We start from the raw sequence: 17,826 nt of genomic DNA on the forward strand, positions 1-17,826 counted from the left end.
TCTATCCCAGGGAAAATCCTAGAAAAAATTATCAAGGAACACATCTGTGGGAGCCTGCTGGCTAATGTGATGTGGAGGGGTAACCAACATGGGTTTATAGCAGGCAGGTCCTGCCTGACTAACCTAGTTTCTTTTTACAACAAGGCCACCAAATGTTTAGATGCAGGAGTCAAGGTGGATGTTATTTATCTGGACTTCAAGGAGGCCTTTGACATGGTATCCCATACCATCCTTATTAATAAATTGAGGAGATTTGCCTTGGATGATTATACAGTAGAATGGGTAGCAAACTGGCTCAGGGGTGACACTCAGAGGGTGGTGGTGGATGGGTCAGTGTCAACCTGGATAGATGTGTGCAGTGGAGTGCCTCAGGGCTTAGTTCTGGGGCCAGTGCTGTTCAATATCTTCATAAGTGATCCCGATGATGGGGTGGGAAGCACCCTGTTCAAATCTGTGGATGACACAAAAATATGGGGTGAAGCTAACACCCTGGAGAGGAGGAACCAGATCCAGGCTGACCTCGACAGGTTGGGGAAGTGGGCAGAGAGCAACAGGATGCAATTCAATAAGGACAAGTGCAAGGTGTTGCATCTAGGCAGAAAAAACTGCCATCATACCTATAGGCTGGGGGCAGAAAGAGATCTTGGAGTCACTGTTGACTCCAGGATGAACATGAGTCATCAATGTGATGAAGTACTCAGCAGAGCAAATTGCACCTTGTGCATCTGTAGATGCTTCACAAACAGGTCCAGGGAGGTGATTCTCCCTTTCTACACGGCAATGGTCAGGCCACAGCTGGAATACTGTGTCCAGCTCTGGACACCGCAGTTCAAGTAGGTGCGGACAACCTGGACAGGGTCCAAAGAAGAGCCAGTCATCTAACTGGAGGCCTGCAGGGAAGGCCCTACAAGGAAAGGCTAAGGGACCTTAACCTTTTCAGCCTCTCCAAGAGAAGGCTGAGAGGGGACCTTGTGGCAGTGTACAAATTCATAAGGGGAGAGCAACACGAAGTAGGCGATGATCTGTTTACCAGGGCGCCCCTTGGAATAAGAAACAATGGCCATAAGCTACTGGAGAGTAGGTTTAGACTGGACATTAGAAAAAAGTTCTTCATGGTCAGGGTTGCCAGGATCTGGAATGGGCTTCCCAAGGGAGGTAGAGCTCGTCCCATCCTTGGGGGTCTTCAAGAGGAGAGTGGACAGGCACCTGGCTGGGATCACATGATCCCAGGTTTGGTGACCCTTTTCTTGCCTGCCGGGGCAGGGGGTCAGACTAGATGGCCCACTGAGATCCCTTCCAACCCTAGAATCTATGAATCTATGAAACATCTTACAGGCAAGCTAAGGAAGTATGGGCTAAATGAATGGACTGTCAGATGGATAGAAAACTGGCTGGAGGATCAGGCTCAGGAAGTAGTAACCAATGGCTCAATGTCTAATTGGCATCTGGTAACAAGTGGAGTGCCCCAGGGGCCAGCCCTGGGGCCAGTTTTGTTCAATATCTTCATCAGTGACTGGAAGGGCATAGAGTGCACCCTCAGCAAGTCTGCAGATGACACCAAGCTGGAGGGAGTAGTATATACGCTGAAGGGTAGGGCTAGGATGCAGAGTGACCTAGACAAATTGGAGGACTGGACCAAAAGGAATCTCATGAGGTTCAGCAAGGACAAGTGCAAAGTCCTGCACTTAGAACGGAAGAATCTCATGCACTGATACAGGCTGGGAGCTGACTGGCTGGCCAGCAGCTCTCAGTAATGCCAACTCTTGCAACAAATTGTGAGACTCGCGATTTCCAAGTCAAATCAACTCTGAATAATGATGTCAGGACAGAAGCCTCAGATCTCAAGAATTTTATTCTGGCATGTGTAGAGAGTGCCCAGCAATCTGTGGTAAGTCTGTGGAGGGAAAGGGGCAGGGGTAGAGGGAAGGGACGAGGGGAGGCATATTGAGGCTCCCATGGTGAGGGAAGTAGTGGGGCAGAGACTGGGGTAAATGGGGCCCCAGGGCAACAGAGCTGTGGGCAGCTCATCCAGAGGTGTGGGGGAGGGGGATATGGCTCCCTGCCACTGTGCACACCCCTGGGGGAGGCACTGGGGGCATATGCCCTCTGGATTTGTGCGTGGGACAGAAGCAGGCTGCCCACTCCGGGATCGGGCTCTGCGCCCTGCCGCCTTTGCCCTGGGAGCCACACACTGGCTGCACTGTGAATCCTCTGCCCACTCAGCGGGCAGCAGGAGGCACACATGATGTTGCATGACTCCCAGGGCAAAGGCAGCAGGGTGCTGAGCCCTAGCCCACCTCTGCCCCATGCACAAATCCAGGGAGCACATGCCCCTCATGCCTCCCCTGGGGGTGTGCACGGAGCTACCTCCGCCCCCTGCGCCTCTGGATGAGCTGCCTGCAGCTCTGTCACCAACCTGTGACCTGACCCATCTGTGTGTCTGTGTGTCTATGTCTCTGTGCCTCACTCCCAAGCCACAACCCCCCTAGTCTTGCTGCTGCCCCTCACTCCTGACTCACACTACCCTGCATCCTGCCAGGGTGTGCAGGAACCCCCCTCCCCGGGCTCCAAACCCCACACGCACACCTACAGTCCCCCATACCTTCACAAATAACGCCCTGCCTTCCCCAACACACACACTTCAAAAATAACATCTCATGATTTACACACCAAATCTCCTGATTTTTAAGAGTTTGTCTTATGATTTTTTATATGGTGGGGTTGGCAATACTGAGCTCTGCAGAAAAGGACCTGAGGGTTACAGTGGACAATAAGCTGAATATGAGCCAACAGCATGCCCTTATTGCCAAGAAGGCTAATGGTATCCTAGGCTGCATTGGCAGGAGTCTGCTGTTTGTGAGCAGCAGCTCAAGACAAGCATGGTCCCTAGTTGACTGCTCCAACATTTGCACCAGGAAGTTGTTCTCAACACTCTCCAAAAACTTCCTGGATTGCCTGCACACTGCTGTACTGCCCTCCTAGCAGATGTCAGGGTGACTGATGTCCCACATGAGAACAGGGCCTGTCATCGGGAAATTTCTGCTACTTGTTTGAAGAAAGCCTTATTCACTTCATCCTTCATGACATCATCCTTATTGCTCTCTCCTCTAACCCTAACCCAGAGACTTTCTCCAGTTTCATACTGGAGCTCTGACCAATCATATGGCTCTTTTTACATAAAGTGCAAAGAGAAGTGAATTACTGACCAGTAACAAGTTCTGCAAGAAGCACTGTCCAAATCCATATTCCATTTTAAATGTATATACACCTCAAGCACTGGAGCCTAGAGACTCTAGTATTACCCACACTGCCACTCCTCATGCTCTGTGCCAACAAAAGCCACCAAGAAAGAAGGCTGTCTTTATGTACAGATGCTGCAGTGACCAGGTGGCCTTTTTTTCAAATGGTGGACTCATCAGGGCAGCAAGGGCCAGATATACAATCTACTAGAAGTAGCTCAGTTAAGCCTTTAGGAACTTAAATGCAGGTATTTAGGAAAAGACAGAAGGATCCTCCACAGGAGGGTGGTGAGCTGTGAAAGAAGGCAGGTACCCTGTGACAGAGGTGAGGTCATGACAACTTAGCTCTAGAAGGTATTTTAAAATGGCTAGAATGGAGGTCTTGGGCAGAGAACAGACAACAATATCATGTGACACCAGTCAAAACCTGGTTGATTAAACCAGGTAACAACATTCCGTAGAGTCTTCCTGCTATGGATGAGAATGCCTCTGACAGGAGATGAGCAGGCTCATGCTATCACTGACCACCATCCAACATCCAGGCTGAGATGCCAGGTAATTGGATCTAGATAATCTCCCTTGGTTCTAGAACAGCTCTTGAAGTAATAAGGAGAGTCCCCACTGGAAGCTGGATCTGGAGAATCCCTCCATTTTGGGGACAAATCCTGGGGTCTGGATAAGGAAAGCTTGCAATGTTGAGATGCATGATTCCCAGGTGGCAGGACCTGTCCCTGGAATTCTCTCTTGAAGAACCACACAGTGCCTTGCTGACACTGGACCTGAAACTAAGAAACATGAAGGGCAGGTCCAGAGATTCAATGTCTACTCCGGAAAGGATTCCATGATCATGGGGAGCACAAGGGTAGGTTGACCTGGAACTGCAATCATCCTTTAAGTAAAAAAAAAAAGTCAGAAAAGGAAACCTCAACTACTGGTTCTGGTGACTAGAATGGAAGTCTAGTTCTAGAACAGAATTGCTCTGATGACTAGAATGGAAGTCTTGTGCAGAGAAATATTTCATGACACCAATGCTTTGATGGACCTTCTGACACTAGTGCTAAAATCCTTGGTGCCAGATCATCAATTCTCTGATAGCTAGATGCTAGTGTCAAAGAGCTAAAGAGTGCCTTGGAATATGTTCTTTTGCTTTTTAGTCATTAACAGGATGGATTTTCCAGAATGGGGTGTGATGCTTGGTTTGCTTCCAAGCACAGTCCTTCTGAGCCCAGAAATGGAATGATTTGCATTTAGCGTGTTTCCTAGGGATCTGAGACTCTCATAAATGGCAAAGGACCATGCATGGCAAGCATAACCCTGGTACCAGAGAGACTTATATTGAAATCAAGTGACCAGGGGAAGCTATGCTAACAGATGATAGCAAGGCCTGGTCAAAGCAAGGAGAAAAAGGAGTCTCATTTAGCTACAGAAGATATATTGCACATGGCAGGAGAGCCCTCAGTCCTATTCCAAAAGACAGAGCCTGGACCAAAATGGAGAAAAATAATAAAAATAAACTAAAATGGTTTAGAAGATTTCTTCTTTAGAGAAGAAAAAGGGTAGAATAGGTAAATTTGTGGAATGTGTACTTGGCCTGCAGCCAGTCTGGAACAGAATGCAGAAGCTCAATTTTGAGCCAAGATGGTTGATAAGAACTGAAGAGTGGAAAGTGCATACAATATCCTTTATACCAGTGGCACAGAGTGCAAGGAAAGTTAGGATTTATGCATGGTGTACAGGTACTTGCCAGGGCAAAAAATATGTCTCTGAACAAAAGTGCTTCAGTGTTTATATGCACAACAAGAGTGGAATGTAGATGTGGATAGGAACTGCTTTTTCAGTGACTTATACTCTTTTCTGCTATCTTAAAATTAGCCATTATTTTTAGCCCCAAGTGTGAATTTGAATTGAATATTTTTATTTATTAGCAAATCTGAAAATCAAGCAAGGGATGAGCAGATATCATTCAGAACTCTACCTCCATTCTGCCACGTGCACAGCTTAAAAGCAATAAGTTGGCTCTGTTCCTTTCACTGGACATAGGAGACCAAGGCCATGCTCCATCATTAGTAGCTGACCACCAGCAAATGATCATATCTTGCATACAATTTATTGCCAGATGACGTTTCATCCTCCTATTTTCTGGTCCAGGTATGTCAACATAAGAAATCTAGCAGAAAAAAGAATTCAGAAAATACTTAAAAGTTATAAAACAATATATTTGAAGGATTAAGGTGTAATTACTATACATGTCTGCTGAGATTTATATACTCACAGATCCTCTATGTTCATATAGGTATATATAGGCTGCATTTAAATACATATCTAAATATAAGAAATCTCTCTCTGTATAGAAAGAGACATGTTCACATTCAGTTTTATTTATGGGGAGGGGATTGGAAAGGAAAGGAATGTGAGTTAAAAAGGAATTTACAGCAATGACTCCAATCAATACCAAAATGTACAGTCATGGTTGCTTGACAGCATCGACCTACACACAAGGATTTAAGCCCAGCCATATAAAATGACAAGTTCTGTGATTCTGACCAAGGAGTTAAGCCTACTGTTTAAGACACATCATCAAACATTAAAGATAGTTCACAATATTTAAGAAAGAATGAATTTCAACCCCCAATCAATGAATGCAGCCAAAAATATCCATTTTGTAACAGAATATATACCTTTCTGCATAATGTGGATGAGCTACAGCATCATGCGTAAAGTTTATGCAGCTCTTGAGAATTGTGCCTCTATTTCTCAGGAAGGATTTGTGGAATTTATTATTCAAACTATGTTATTTTGGAGCATGGTTATTTGAAAACATGAGCAGTGCACCATCTGGGTGACACATGCCAAGGAAATATAGATTGCACCGCATTTCTGCTTAAGGAATTAATGGAAGGTTGATAGCTAGGGGAAAAAAAACTATCTTGCCATTGCTGGTCAGCAATAATCGAACCACTTTCTGGGGATTAAGCGCATGGCTAAGCCTACTGGACCAGACACTAGCAAAGGGCAGGGGGTCTTCTTATCAGAGAAATGCTTCTGGAGCCAGTCTCACTACATGACAGATTGCTTTCATATTCCTGTCTGCAAGGCAACAAAGGATGGCAGTAATGCGATAATGCCAGAGTGCAATGGGTGTTAAGAACCCGTTGCATTTATGTATTGTATTTAGTAAATAATCAGGCTCATCCAAATTGTGATCTCACCACTCAACCAAGGCCATTAAAATCAAGGTTAATGCTTTAATAATCCTTTGCTGTTTTTTTATATGGTCAAAAAGAACCCTTTTCTATTTGCATGGTCATAATATTATTGACCTCTTCATCCCCTGAATACACATCAAAAGGAACTGAAATCAAAGTAATTACCAATGTTGTTCTCTCATGGTAAACATTTAACTCCTTGTACTGTCTCTTCACTGTTCAGTAAATTGAAATGGATTAAAAAGCCAAAGACAGGAAAACTTGTAAAAGGTCAATATTATCAGTATATTTATCCTGCAGTTTCATTTGTTAAAATTCTGTCAATTTAAAATATAAAAAATGTGGTATATATGCAGTTTAAAAAAGAAACTCTGACATGACCACTTATTTTTGTATAAATTTAAAATGTGTGCAGCATATTTAGAATTGCTTAATGGGTACCAAACAAAATGCATTAATTAGCATTATACTGCAACATTAACCAATCATGTACTAATTTACAATGTAATATTATTTACGAACATTTAAAAAGAAACTCATTATTTCTGATCAATTACACTTAAGAAAGCACCTTAGACACTGACTAATCCCACTGAGAAAAGGAAAGTGGTTTGAGTTGCTGTTATACTTTGTTGCACTCCAAGACTATATAGCTCTGCTAATTCACATAACAGCTCAAATAGTTTTTATGCAGTGGCTCTATCTTGCTATAAAATTCAAAGTAGTATCTCTCTTAAAAAGGTAAAAGATGCCCATACTGATTGATTTACTTGGATATATCTGTTATGCAGATGGAACTACTAGATACATACCAATCATCTGTATTTTAATATGTCATCAAAAATTAGAGTATATTCTAAAGGTAAAAAATAAATCCCAAAACTAGTGTATATCCCCATAGCCAGGAATACACTGAAGTGAACACAAGCTACTCTCTGCCTCCAAACATGAAAACAAAAAATAAAAATTATCCACAAAGTTAAAAAAAAACAAGTCTGACTTGTTCTCGTTATTTGTATTTCAGTTTTTCCTAGAGGCCCTGACCAATATAGGTTACAATTTTGCCATTTCCTGAACATGCATAATTAAAGAGAATTCCTGTACTGAAGAGCTTACAACTTAAGTACATAACAAAGACAGAAAATATTATCCTCATTTAACAAATGGGGAATTGAGAGACAGAAATATTAAGTGATCTGCTCAAGGTTACAAAGAAAGTGTGTGGCAGAGACAGACTGAACTGAGATCTGGGTCCCAAGTCTTGCATTAACACCAAGCCAGTCCCTGTTCTGTTTCTGTCCTGTGCTCTGCGTGCTATGCTTAACTTTGAAAGAAATACTCCACCCCTATTAATAAAGTTAATATTTAGGAAGCGGTTTAGAAAACAAGACAACCTTGTTACAGCTCTCCAGGCTTCCCATTGAGGACTATCTCTGATCCCTTATTGTTGATTGGAACTCTACTGCTGACTGCTGGTGATCTAAAAATGCAATGTTAGTGTGATCAGGGAGAAACAGGATTCAATGTATTTCACTGCAAAGAGTTGACAAAATAGTATAATAGTGAATAATATTTTCTGTTGCCACACACTGGTGCAATTTTGAAGATAATAAAAATTATATTTAGCTGCCAAATAAGCAAGCCTGACACAAAGGAACATTCAATTAAAAAATGCTAATGCCTTTTTTTTGGCTGGCAAAAATATAATCCATAGTGATTCCTACTGATTTCTAGAGAAAGCAATGTTAATATCATATGTGGAAGTCTTCTAGAAGCTCAGCTTTGTCAGCAAACAACGAAACATAACAACCCTATTAAGAAATCTAGGAGCTATTTCTGGTTTCCTAGCACAGTGAGAGGTTTCTATGGATTAGCTTTTCCTTCTTTCCCAAGAAAAATGCCATCACAGTTAGGCCCAGAAACGTGCTTAGCAGTACCCAGAATAAAACTGAGTTACAAGAGTATAAAGCAAGCACATGAAACATGGCCAGTAAAAGAGAAGGCTCAAGGCAAGCATTAGCTCACTAGTTTTTTTCGTTAAAGTTTAGGAGTATAAAAAAAATCGCCAACCTGGCTTTTAAAGCGTAACCTTAACAAATACTATAGGCAAGGCACAAGTGCGCATCATTTTAAAGTAAACTACGTATCAGCTCAGTTCCTGGTGAACAGTGAACTGTCTCAAATCCACGTTACAGAGGTTGGATCAATCTCGCAAACACAAGTCACTGCTGAAAAGAGGCCTTGAACTGAAACAGCCTGGAAAATGTATTAGATACTCATCCTAGCAGAAAGCATTTCTACCAAGTTAAAATGTAATATGGAAAACTTAAATTAAACACATCTTTAAAAAGCCTGCCTTACAGATGGAAACTCCCTTACATGAGAAAGGAAATTACTTCAGGGTTGTGATGGGAAAAATACTAGCTAACATAAGGTGGTTTCCCTTAACATTTATCCTGGTTGTAATAAGTACGACACTCTTCCTCTTGTTTACTACATCTTTGTAGCTTTTTTGAGAACAGCTTCTTCTTTATCCTTGCAGTGAATTGGAAAACAACCCCTTCCTTACCTAATTTTCCTGTCTGAAGCTGATGCTCTGCAGAAACTAAAGCATTAATATTCTTTCCATTTCAGTAGCACCTAGGTCCCCTCTCTGAAGCTGAAGTCCCATTTCACCACAACCAGAAAGCTTACCAGTTCAGTGTCTTGTACTGGAACCTGCCTGAGAAGCAGGGTAAATTAGCCTGTACTAAGCTCTATGTTGCCGCAGCTAGGCCACTATTACTACTTGAGTTGGCTTATTTAAACCTAGCACAGATATGTATACCACTCTGCAGTCACAGATGTGACTGTGGCAGAGACCTATCCCAAGCAGGAACAAGGCAGTATTACAGGGCGCATCTACACATGCACTTTAATGCACACTATTTTAGTGTGTATTAAAGCATCACATAAAAATCCGTGACATTACGCTAATGCACAGTAAAATAGTCTCCTGCACATTGTGTCACTTAAAAGCCGAGCAAATGTGCTACTGTGCATTAGCACAGCCTAATACACTTTAATTTAGTACCTCACATTGGAGGGTGCCAATGTGTGTGGAGGCTGCTCCGACATGCTGGAATTCCAGTGCATCAGAGCAGATTTGATTGAGTCTTCTGGAGCGTGGCAATTGCCGTACTCTAGCAACCTCCTGCGTCTCGAGTATCAGCGTCGAATGACCTTTAGTTCAAGCACCCCCACAACTATTTTGAAGCACAGGGACCCTGATACATGAGATGCGGCAATGCTTTAATTGAAGTAGCTCTCATAGCTGCTCTAATTAAAGCACTGCCCGCCCTCCACCCCTGGAGCATGTGTAAAAGTGCCCAGAGGTATGAAATTTAATGCACATTAGAAAAGGCGCATTAATGCACGTGTAGACGTGCCCACAGTGTGATAATCTGATAGGGAACTGAGCAAGATTAAGCCACATATCCAAGGTAATGCATACAGGTTAATGTGGTGCAAGGATTTGAACACTGAGCCCTTGTCCAAAGCTATAATCACAAAGCCATCCTTTCTGCCATTTTTCCTAGACCTGGAATATACCTAAAATAGGTATATTGTAACTAGAAAGAGAATTAAGGCTTGGATGAGTAATTGTAAATTACTCTATATCATATATATTAAAATTGACCCCCAACAGCATTTTAAAACATGTTCTAAATATATCAATTCCATGTTTTCTGACTTTGTAATAAAATGTTGTTTTTAGAATTTAAAATATTTTGATGAGCTTAGCAGAATAGTCTGATTTCAAAGATCAGTAATCCATAATATTAAGTTACTATGGTGTTTAAAGACATCATTGACAGCTGTACCTTAAAATCCAAGGATGAGAGTTTTTCAAGTCTTTTGTTTATATCAGGAGAACCTGTCTTCTTTGTAAACTGAATAAAGCAGAGTTTGTTTTGCTCCCAAAATGACAAGATGATGAAACTGTCAGTAAGAACAGCTGAAAAACAAATAAAAATTGTCACCCCTGTAATACCTGCCACCAATGACAAAACAAATTACTGAACCCTCCACTGAGACATTGTAAAATGCATTTTTTCAAGACCATGTCTTAAATATTACACTGAAGCCTTTGTAATCTCCTAAAAGACATCAATGTGTCATCTTGCCAGGACCTTTTTAGAAATGCGAAATAAAGCTTAGGGGGTACTCAGATTAAATAAACCTGAATAAATTATTTTATACCAAGTTATCGCAATAATCCGACATATATTTTATGCTTCCTCCTCCTCCATTCTCACGTGTCTTCCTTTCTCAGTTCTTTGCCTATAGTAACTGTAACGCCCACTGATATTTTGGGAATGTGACTTTATACAAGCATTGTTAGCGTCTGGGCTGGCCAAATGCAAATCATTATTTGAGCTGCATTTGGTAATTTGACATTGCCAGTCAAGCATAAACATAAAAGGATGTAGCAGCAGTAACATTCCAGATGGAACTGCAATAGTCAAGAATGTTATTCCTTACAGCACTTGTGCTTTAGGGTGATATGAACCTGTTGAAAGCTTTATATGTGATATTTTTCCTCTGTACCCTTGATCTATAATCACATGGATGTCCAACAGTAGATGCGCTCTCTTACAGTCTGGAAAATTGCCATGGAACCACAACGTATAACAAGAGTGTTGCAAAAGGTATATGGAAATATTCAAATGTAAAATAGACTAAGTAGCACAGTGAAAAGGGAAAATATTGGTTAACTGAGAAAATGAGTGATTTAACACTGCCAGCAATCTAAGGTTTTCCTAAAACAGCTCTCTGAACCAAAACACATCTAAAAAGATTACTGAGTATTTAGTGAATCAGTGAGATAGTAACAGATGACTACAAATTATTCTTAGAGCCAAATCTGAAATAAAAAATGGCGAGACTGTTGTGAAGTAGTAAATGCAGAGATCCATACTACAAGGACACTGCTAGATAAAATCTTACCCAGTTAAAAAATATTCCTAAAAATTGCTTGTTTTTGTGACTAATACCATCATACAGCCCTAAGGATTTTAAAATTTGTTTAATAATTTACGTTGCTAGTTTACTCCTGCATTATATTCAGCTTGAGCAGAAAAATGGAAATATCGGTTTTGCTTTTGTTTACAGTCTATTGTAAAGCTAGTTTCAGTTTCAGATTGTCATGTACTAACACAGTTCTGCAATATCTGGTGCATAATACTGACAGGGAATGTTAAAATCCAAACAGTTGACATGAAAACAATCCTGTTACTACTAGGTTTTGTAACAAAATTTGGATTTAAGCACTCGTGTGGAGTTATGGTGCATGATATCCCAGCGTATATTTTGTTAGAGTCCCAATATTTTGTATTACTATAGTTATATTTTCCATAGAGAGAGAGGCACACCAAATCTCAAAACCTATGAACTCTGGGGGGAAAGAGACATTATTCCAAGAGAAGATGGGAACATAGAGTGGACAAGTTCTTGTCTCAGAAAAGCTGTATTTGGCTGAAAGGGCAAACAGGAAAGAAAGGTTTTGGCTACAAGGTAGGCCTATCTAATCAGAGCCATCTGGTGTTACTGTAGCAGCAATGCTAAATTACAGGATTGGCTATAGGAACAGATTTCAAATAGGTGGGAAGGTCAGGAGAGGCATTAGCGATTATTGAAAAAACTGAAGACCAAGCACAATTTTCATTTTCTGAATTAGGCATATATTTTGGAGTCATCCATAACATGCAATACTCAGGAATCTTCTTAGGGTAGGGGTAGAGGAAATCTAGGAAAAGGCCCATTTCCTGCACAAGACTGGACCTAACAACATTGGTCAGGCATGATCATAGCATTTTCCACAGAGGCCCTTTAAAGAGAAATGCTATGCATCTGTGTTGTCACAGTCCCCTAACACGTTTTCAAATATTAGACAGGCATTTCAAACCTGCCATAAGACCTCAAAGTTTCAAGTTAAGAATTTTAAACTTCAAGAGGCATTGCTGCTAATTATAAAAATCCTGCATGTAGCTTTGATTTACGAAGATGCACTTTTCCATAATAATCTATTCTTAATTAAGCCAATCCTTACCTATATCACAATATATATTAAACTAAACCATCAACAATGATTAAGTCTCTCTCTCTCCTTTACTATGGAAGCCACAATCTTGTAACTACTGCATATAAAAAAACCTTAGTTTAATAAAAATATTAACATTGGTGGCTAAGCATTCAATAGTCAGGAAACACTAAAATTAATACCGCATGGGAGACCTTAATTCTACTCCGTTTGCGTGCATTATGCTACAATCTATAATTTTAAATTGGCACACTACTTAAAATCATACAATAAAACTATCATAAAAATTCTATGCATCTGAAGCAGCTTTACTCTAGATATGATGTAATAGGTAAAATGGACTATTATATCCTCTTTAGATTTAGACTTCTCATATTAAAAACCACCAGGAACTAAGAAGTTATATTAATAATTTTTTTAGCACCCACCACAGGTGAGGGGGAGAGGCCTAAGATGATACATCCCCCCCCGCCCGTGGCATGGACTTAACACAACTCTCCTGCTGCCCTCCTGCCGGGAGCCCTGTGTTGGCTGCACCACCATGGCAAAGAGTCCCCTGCCTACCTGGCAGCAGCAGGGAACATAACTCTGAGCTGCTGTCCCCACTGCTGCTGGGCAGGCAGGGGACACCTCAACATGGTGGCACAGCCAGCACATGGTTCCCAGCAGAAAGCAAGCAGGGCAGAGAACCCTGAGGCTGCAGCAGGCAGCCTGTATCCACCCCCCATCCCATGCACAAATTTGGGGGGCATATGTCCCTCCATGCCTCCCTTTCTGAGAGTGAATGCAGTGGCAGGGTGCTGCTCCCCACTGCCCGCTCCCTGGAGAAGCTTCCCATGGCTCTATCCCACTCCCTGGCCTGCCCTGGGCCCCATGCACTGCCCCAGGCCCAGCCCGTGGCCCACACCCTCCCTCACTTGGGGGCCTCAATCTGCCCTCCACTATCCCCCACCCCCATAGATTTACCTGTAGGGAGGCGGGGGAGCTTCTCTCCACTGCTGCCTGGGGCTGTATTCCTGGCCACATGCATGGGCGCACACAGACATACACGTAGCACTCCCTGCGTCCTGTTCCCTTTAGCCCCTGGCAGGTTGGAACTCTTCAGCCTGCCATTTCCTGTTTTTTTCCGTTGTGAACAGAAAACTCATATCCCTGCATGATACTGGGAATCCGGGACTAATGCTGTCCCAGACTAAAGGCAGCCCAGGACCGGAACTTGATGTTCCCATTTTGGGACTGTCCTGCCCCCATTTTTAATCTGACATTAATTTGATTCCAAATTGGCAAGAAACTTTTGCAATGAAACTCATCCTTATTAATCCTCTGAAGTATGTATTACTGGACATTTTTGTGCCCAAATAATTTATTACATTTGAAGCACCATGGATTCTTTATGGATCATACTTTATAATTTCAAAAACAAAATTTAAACACTCAAAACTACATCAAATTAAAACAATTTTCTTTAGCCAAGGCTGTATCCTGGTTCTTCAGGAGGCTATTTTCATGCCAAAATTTTAATTTTCAACTTCCAGTTTCCTGGGCAATAAAGATGTCCAAAAAAGACATCTGAAGATTTTTTTTTTTCAAATAATGGAAAAACAGGGGGGGGAGTTGTCCTTTTCTCTTATTGTACAAGAATGGTTCAGCCATTTTTTAGTATAAACTTTAGCAAATACTTGAGCTTCAGAGACAGACATTTTTAAATTAAAGCCTGAAAACTTCTGAATGCTCCAAGCAAGCAAGAATAAATCACTATGCTGTATCCTTAAATACAGAACCAGTTTGAACACTACAGTTTTGTTGACACTGTTATGTTTGTTAATATTTATGACTTTAAGAATACTTTATTGGATTGTAGTAGTTATTTATAAAAAAAAGTAAATGTGCTTACAAAAAATGTAAAAGCCACAGAATGCTAAATTAAAGTTTCACAAATAACTTTAGTTTTGCTACACCATGTTCTCCCAAGCATTAAAGCCAATCATTCTGGATATGATAGGGGAAAATACACAGTCAAGTTAACAGTCTAGCTGAGATGAAATAACAGACTTTGGGCTGAGGATGAAAGACTAGAGGAAGAAAGAATCAAAACAGTGTGCTCCACACCCATCGTATTTCCAAGTTGTCAAAAAACCTGAGATGAGGTGGGAATGTTTAATATAAAAGAGAATGTTAATACAGTTTTATCCTCACAAATTTGCAAGAAAAGAACGTACTGCTTTATCATTTTAAACTGCAATACACAGAAAAGAACAAATTAGGATGAGAAAGCCTAGCTCATATAACAAGGCCCCTTGTTTGGGAAGTGTATGGGGTGTGGAACATAACAGATTCCTAAACATCAAAAGGAGCTCTTTTGCACTCATATTTAAGGACAAAATGCGGACTTAAGTTTTCTTTGACTATGTGGAATAGAAAATTCATTCAATATTTGACAAGACTGAAAACTTTGATGTTTAATATTATTTTTAAACTGCTCTTGGTCCTGAGGCTTGTAACTATGGCATTACATGCAATTACTTGTTGTGTTTGCAAGTCCCCAGTGGCAATAATTAGTCTACCTGTTGACATACTATTTCTCCAGCTCTATTGTTAATGTAGGCAATTGATTTGCACATAGGTGTAATTACCATCACTGATGGTGTCGGAGATGAGCTTCCCCACCAGGGTCCTGTCAATCACCACTTTCTCCAGCTGAGGCCCAGAAATGCTTAGGGACACCAGTACACCTGAATGAAAGATGAGCTAAATCCAAGTAGCCAGAAAACAAGACATCAGGAATTAATAATCAAGTAACCAGAATGTTCCAAAGCATACATTAACATTTCTTTGTCATGTAGTAATTTCATCTGGAAAAAAAAGACCTCTCCTAATGACAAAATATGTTACACACATACTCTGAAAGCGTTATCAATTAAAGGAAAATGTATTGTGACTGTAAATTACATATATACAACAAATAATGAACACTTCAAGACTGGGCCAATATTCCCCATATTTTACATATGGGGAAACATATGAATTCACATATTGGATATTGAGATTGAAACCCTGCACTGTGCGAGTAAAAGGACAACTGAATCAACTTACTTTTAAGTATTAAAGGCAGACTATATTGCATTTTTCCCTGTTATTTTTCATTTTTCTAAATAAACAAGGCTAAACCTGCTATGCTGCAAAGAGATTTTTGTGGACATAGACACCTTCAGAATTTAGCCCAAGATTTAAGGAAAAATGGCTAGTGATTTAAATGCTACAGTTTTGGGGTGATTGATCTCAGACACTTTAGAGAGACCTGATTTTTAGAAAGCAGCTTGCACAGTACTTAAGTGCACCATCTTCTTCTGTACCTGTACTTTATCTGGCAAAAACTGGGTTTTTGAGTGCTGGCAAAAACTGGGTTTTTAAAATATATAATATTGTATAATTGTAAATTTATAATTATACATTTTATAATTATTATTATTATTTATAACATTCCTCATAGAAGTTACACTAGTGCTTTCATTTCACTGTAGTTACACGTAGAAGAAAACTGTTAAATGTCCATCCCTGTCGTCATTCATATGCTCTTTAACTTGTGTAATAGTGGGCACATCTACACGTGCCCCTACAGTGCCAATGTTACTGTACCGTCATTTAGTAATTCCTTTTGGAAGTACTAAATGACGGCACAGTAACAGCTATATTGCATGGTGCCAGTGGTGCATGGTTATTTTTAGTCGCTGCGTTGCTGTAGCAATGCACCGTACCAAAGGAGAGTATTGCTACAGCGACGTAGCTGTGGCATCACGATTTCTGCCCACCAACAGTATGTTACCATAGCTTGTTGCTATGGCAACGTAGCATTGTGTGTGGATGTGCCCACTATCTACTAATCACAAGGATAGGCACCTGATACAGTCATGTACTAGTAATGCCTAGTATGATGTCTCAAACAGCCCCAGAAAGAGGATGGAAACATAAAGCCTAAATACAGTTTCAAAGAGTACTACAGGGATACTTCTAAGTTAATCAAAGGAACGCTGAACTACAAGGGACCACCTGGATCATTATGTCCAATCCCTATGACTGCAAGCAAACATCCCTGCTTACTTAATTTCTATTTAGGCCCCGACAGATGCTGGAGTAAAGGAGCAATGGGATCTGACGTGGGATCTCAACAATTGCACTTCCTGCCATGCCACATGTGTGGCAGGGGGTGCAATTGTGGGGTCCTGAATCAAATCCCATTGTGCCATATTGCCTGTGCAGGGGACCCTGATCCTGGGTTTCCCCTGTACTGGCCAGTAGCAAAGCTTGGCTCCCAGTCACGGGAGCGCACCTATATGCTGATGGGGCTTCTAGCACATGGTGTACTCCTCCCGCTAGAAGCCCTGCTCAGCTGACAGAGCTGCCAGCCATGAAAGTGCATGGTGTACTCCCCTGACTGAACTTACAGCTGGAGGAGCACACCATGGGCTTCCCTGGCTAGAAGCCCTGATCATCTGACTGGGCTTCCAACCACAGGAGTGCATGGTATGCTCCCACAACTGGAAGCCCAATAAACAGACAGGGCTCCCAGCTGGGAGATGCACCAGTGCAGGGCGGGGGCACTCATCTGACCAGGCTTCTAGGTGTGGGAATGCATGGTGTGCTCTCTTGGTTGGAAGCCAGATGATCTGATCAGAGCTCTCTCTCAGCCATGGGAGCACATGGGGCACCCCAGCTGTATGCTCCAGAGGCTGGGCACTAGTCACACATTCAATTAAAGATGTTATAAGAAGCAGCATGAGAGGCCTGCCCGAGCTCCCACCCCAAACTAGGCCCCTCCAGTGACACGTCACCGGAGAAGGGCCCCTCAGTTGTCCAGCACCCCATCCTGCTAAGCTCCTCAGCTACAATCTCCACCAGCAGCTCAGGGAGCCCAAGGGCCAGCCACGTAGCACATGACACCAGTGGCCGCTAGCAGCACCAGATCCTACTCGGGGTGGGAGGGGACTGGGTACTTGCATGCTGTGCCCCACCACCACAGGACACCACCTGGAGCCACATGCTGTCAGCACTATCTGGGACCAGCTGGAGCTGCTGGCCATGCCAGCCCCAGCCACGTGGTAAGGCCTGCACGAGGAGGATCCTCCCCACCCTTGCCCCACCTCTCCTGCCTGCACCCCTTGGCCCCAGGTTCCCCACCACAGCACACAGAGAGGCGGGACACAGTGCAAAACTTTATTCAGCAGCCTGTACCCCCACAGCTAGGCAGTCACAGGGCACCTGTGAATGCTTGACGCCCAGTCTGAGGCCAGGCAGAGCATGG

At 42.1% G+C, this 17,826-nt stretch overlaps 1 protein-coding gene across 2 annotated transcripts in view; it reads right to left on the reverse strand.

Annotated features, from left to right (window-relative positions):
* The window catches only part of WDPCP (WD repeat containing planar cell polarity effector), a 287,418-nt gene that overhangs the window by 148,224 nt on the left and 121,368 nt on the right, over positions 1 to 17,826 (reverse strand). For both annotated transcript variants that reach the window (XM_014525820.2, XM_025192301.1), the window contains exons 8-10: positions 15,161 to 15,275; positions 10,309 to 10,442; positions 5,215 to 5,406 (exon numbers count right to left, since the gene is read on the reverse strand). In XM_014525820.2, the coding sequence (XP_014381306.1) occupies positions 5,215 to 5,406; positions 10,309 to 10,442; positions 15,161 to 15,275 (441 nt within the window). The remainder of the gene's footprint in view (positions 1 to 5,214; positions 5,407 to 10,308; positions 10,443 to 15,160; positions 15,276 to 17,826) is intronic.

The sequence above is a fragment of the Alligator sinensis genome, unplaced genomic scaffold, assembly GCF_000455745.1.
Source record: "Alligator sinensis unplaced genomic scaffold, ASM45574v1 scaffold219_1, whole genome shotgun sequence".
Classification (NCBI taxonomy): Eukaryota; Metazoa; Chordata; order Crocodylia; family Alligatoridae; genus Alligator; species Alligator sinensis.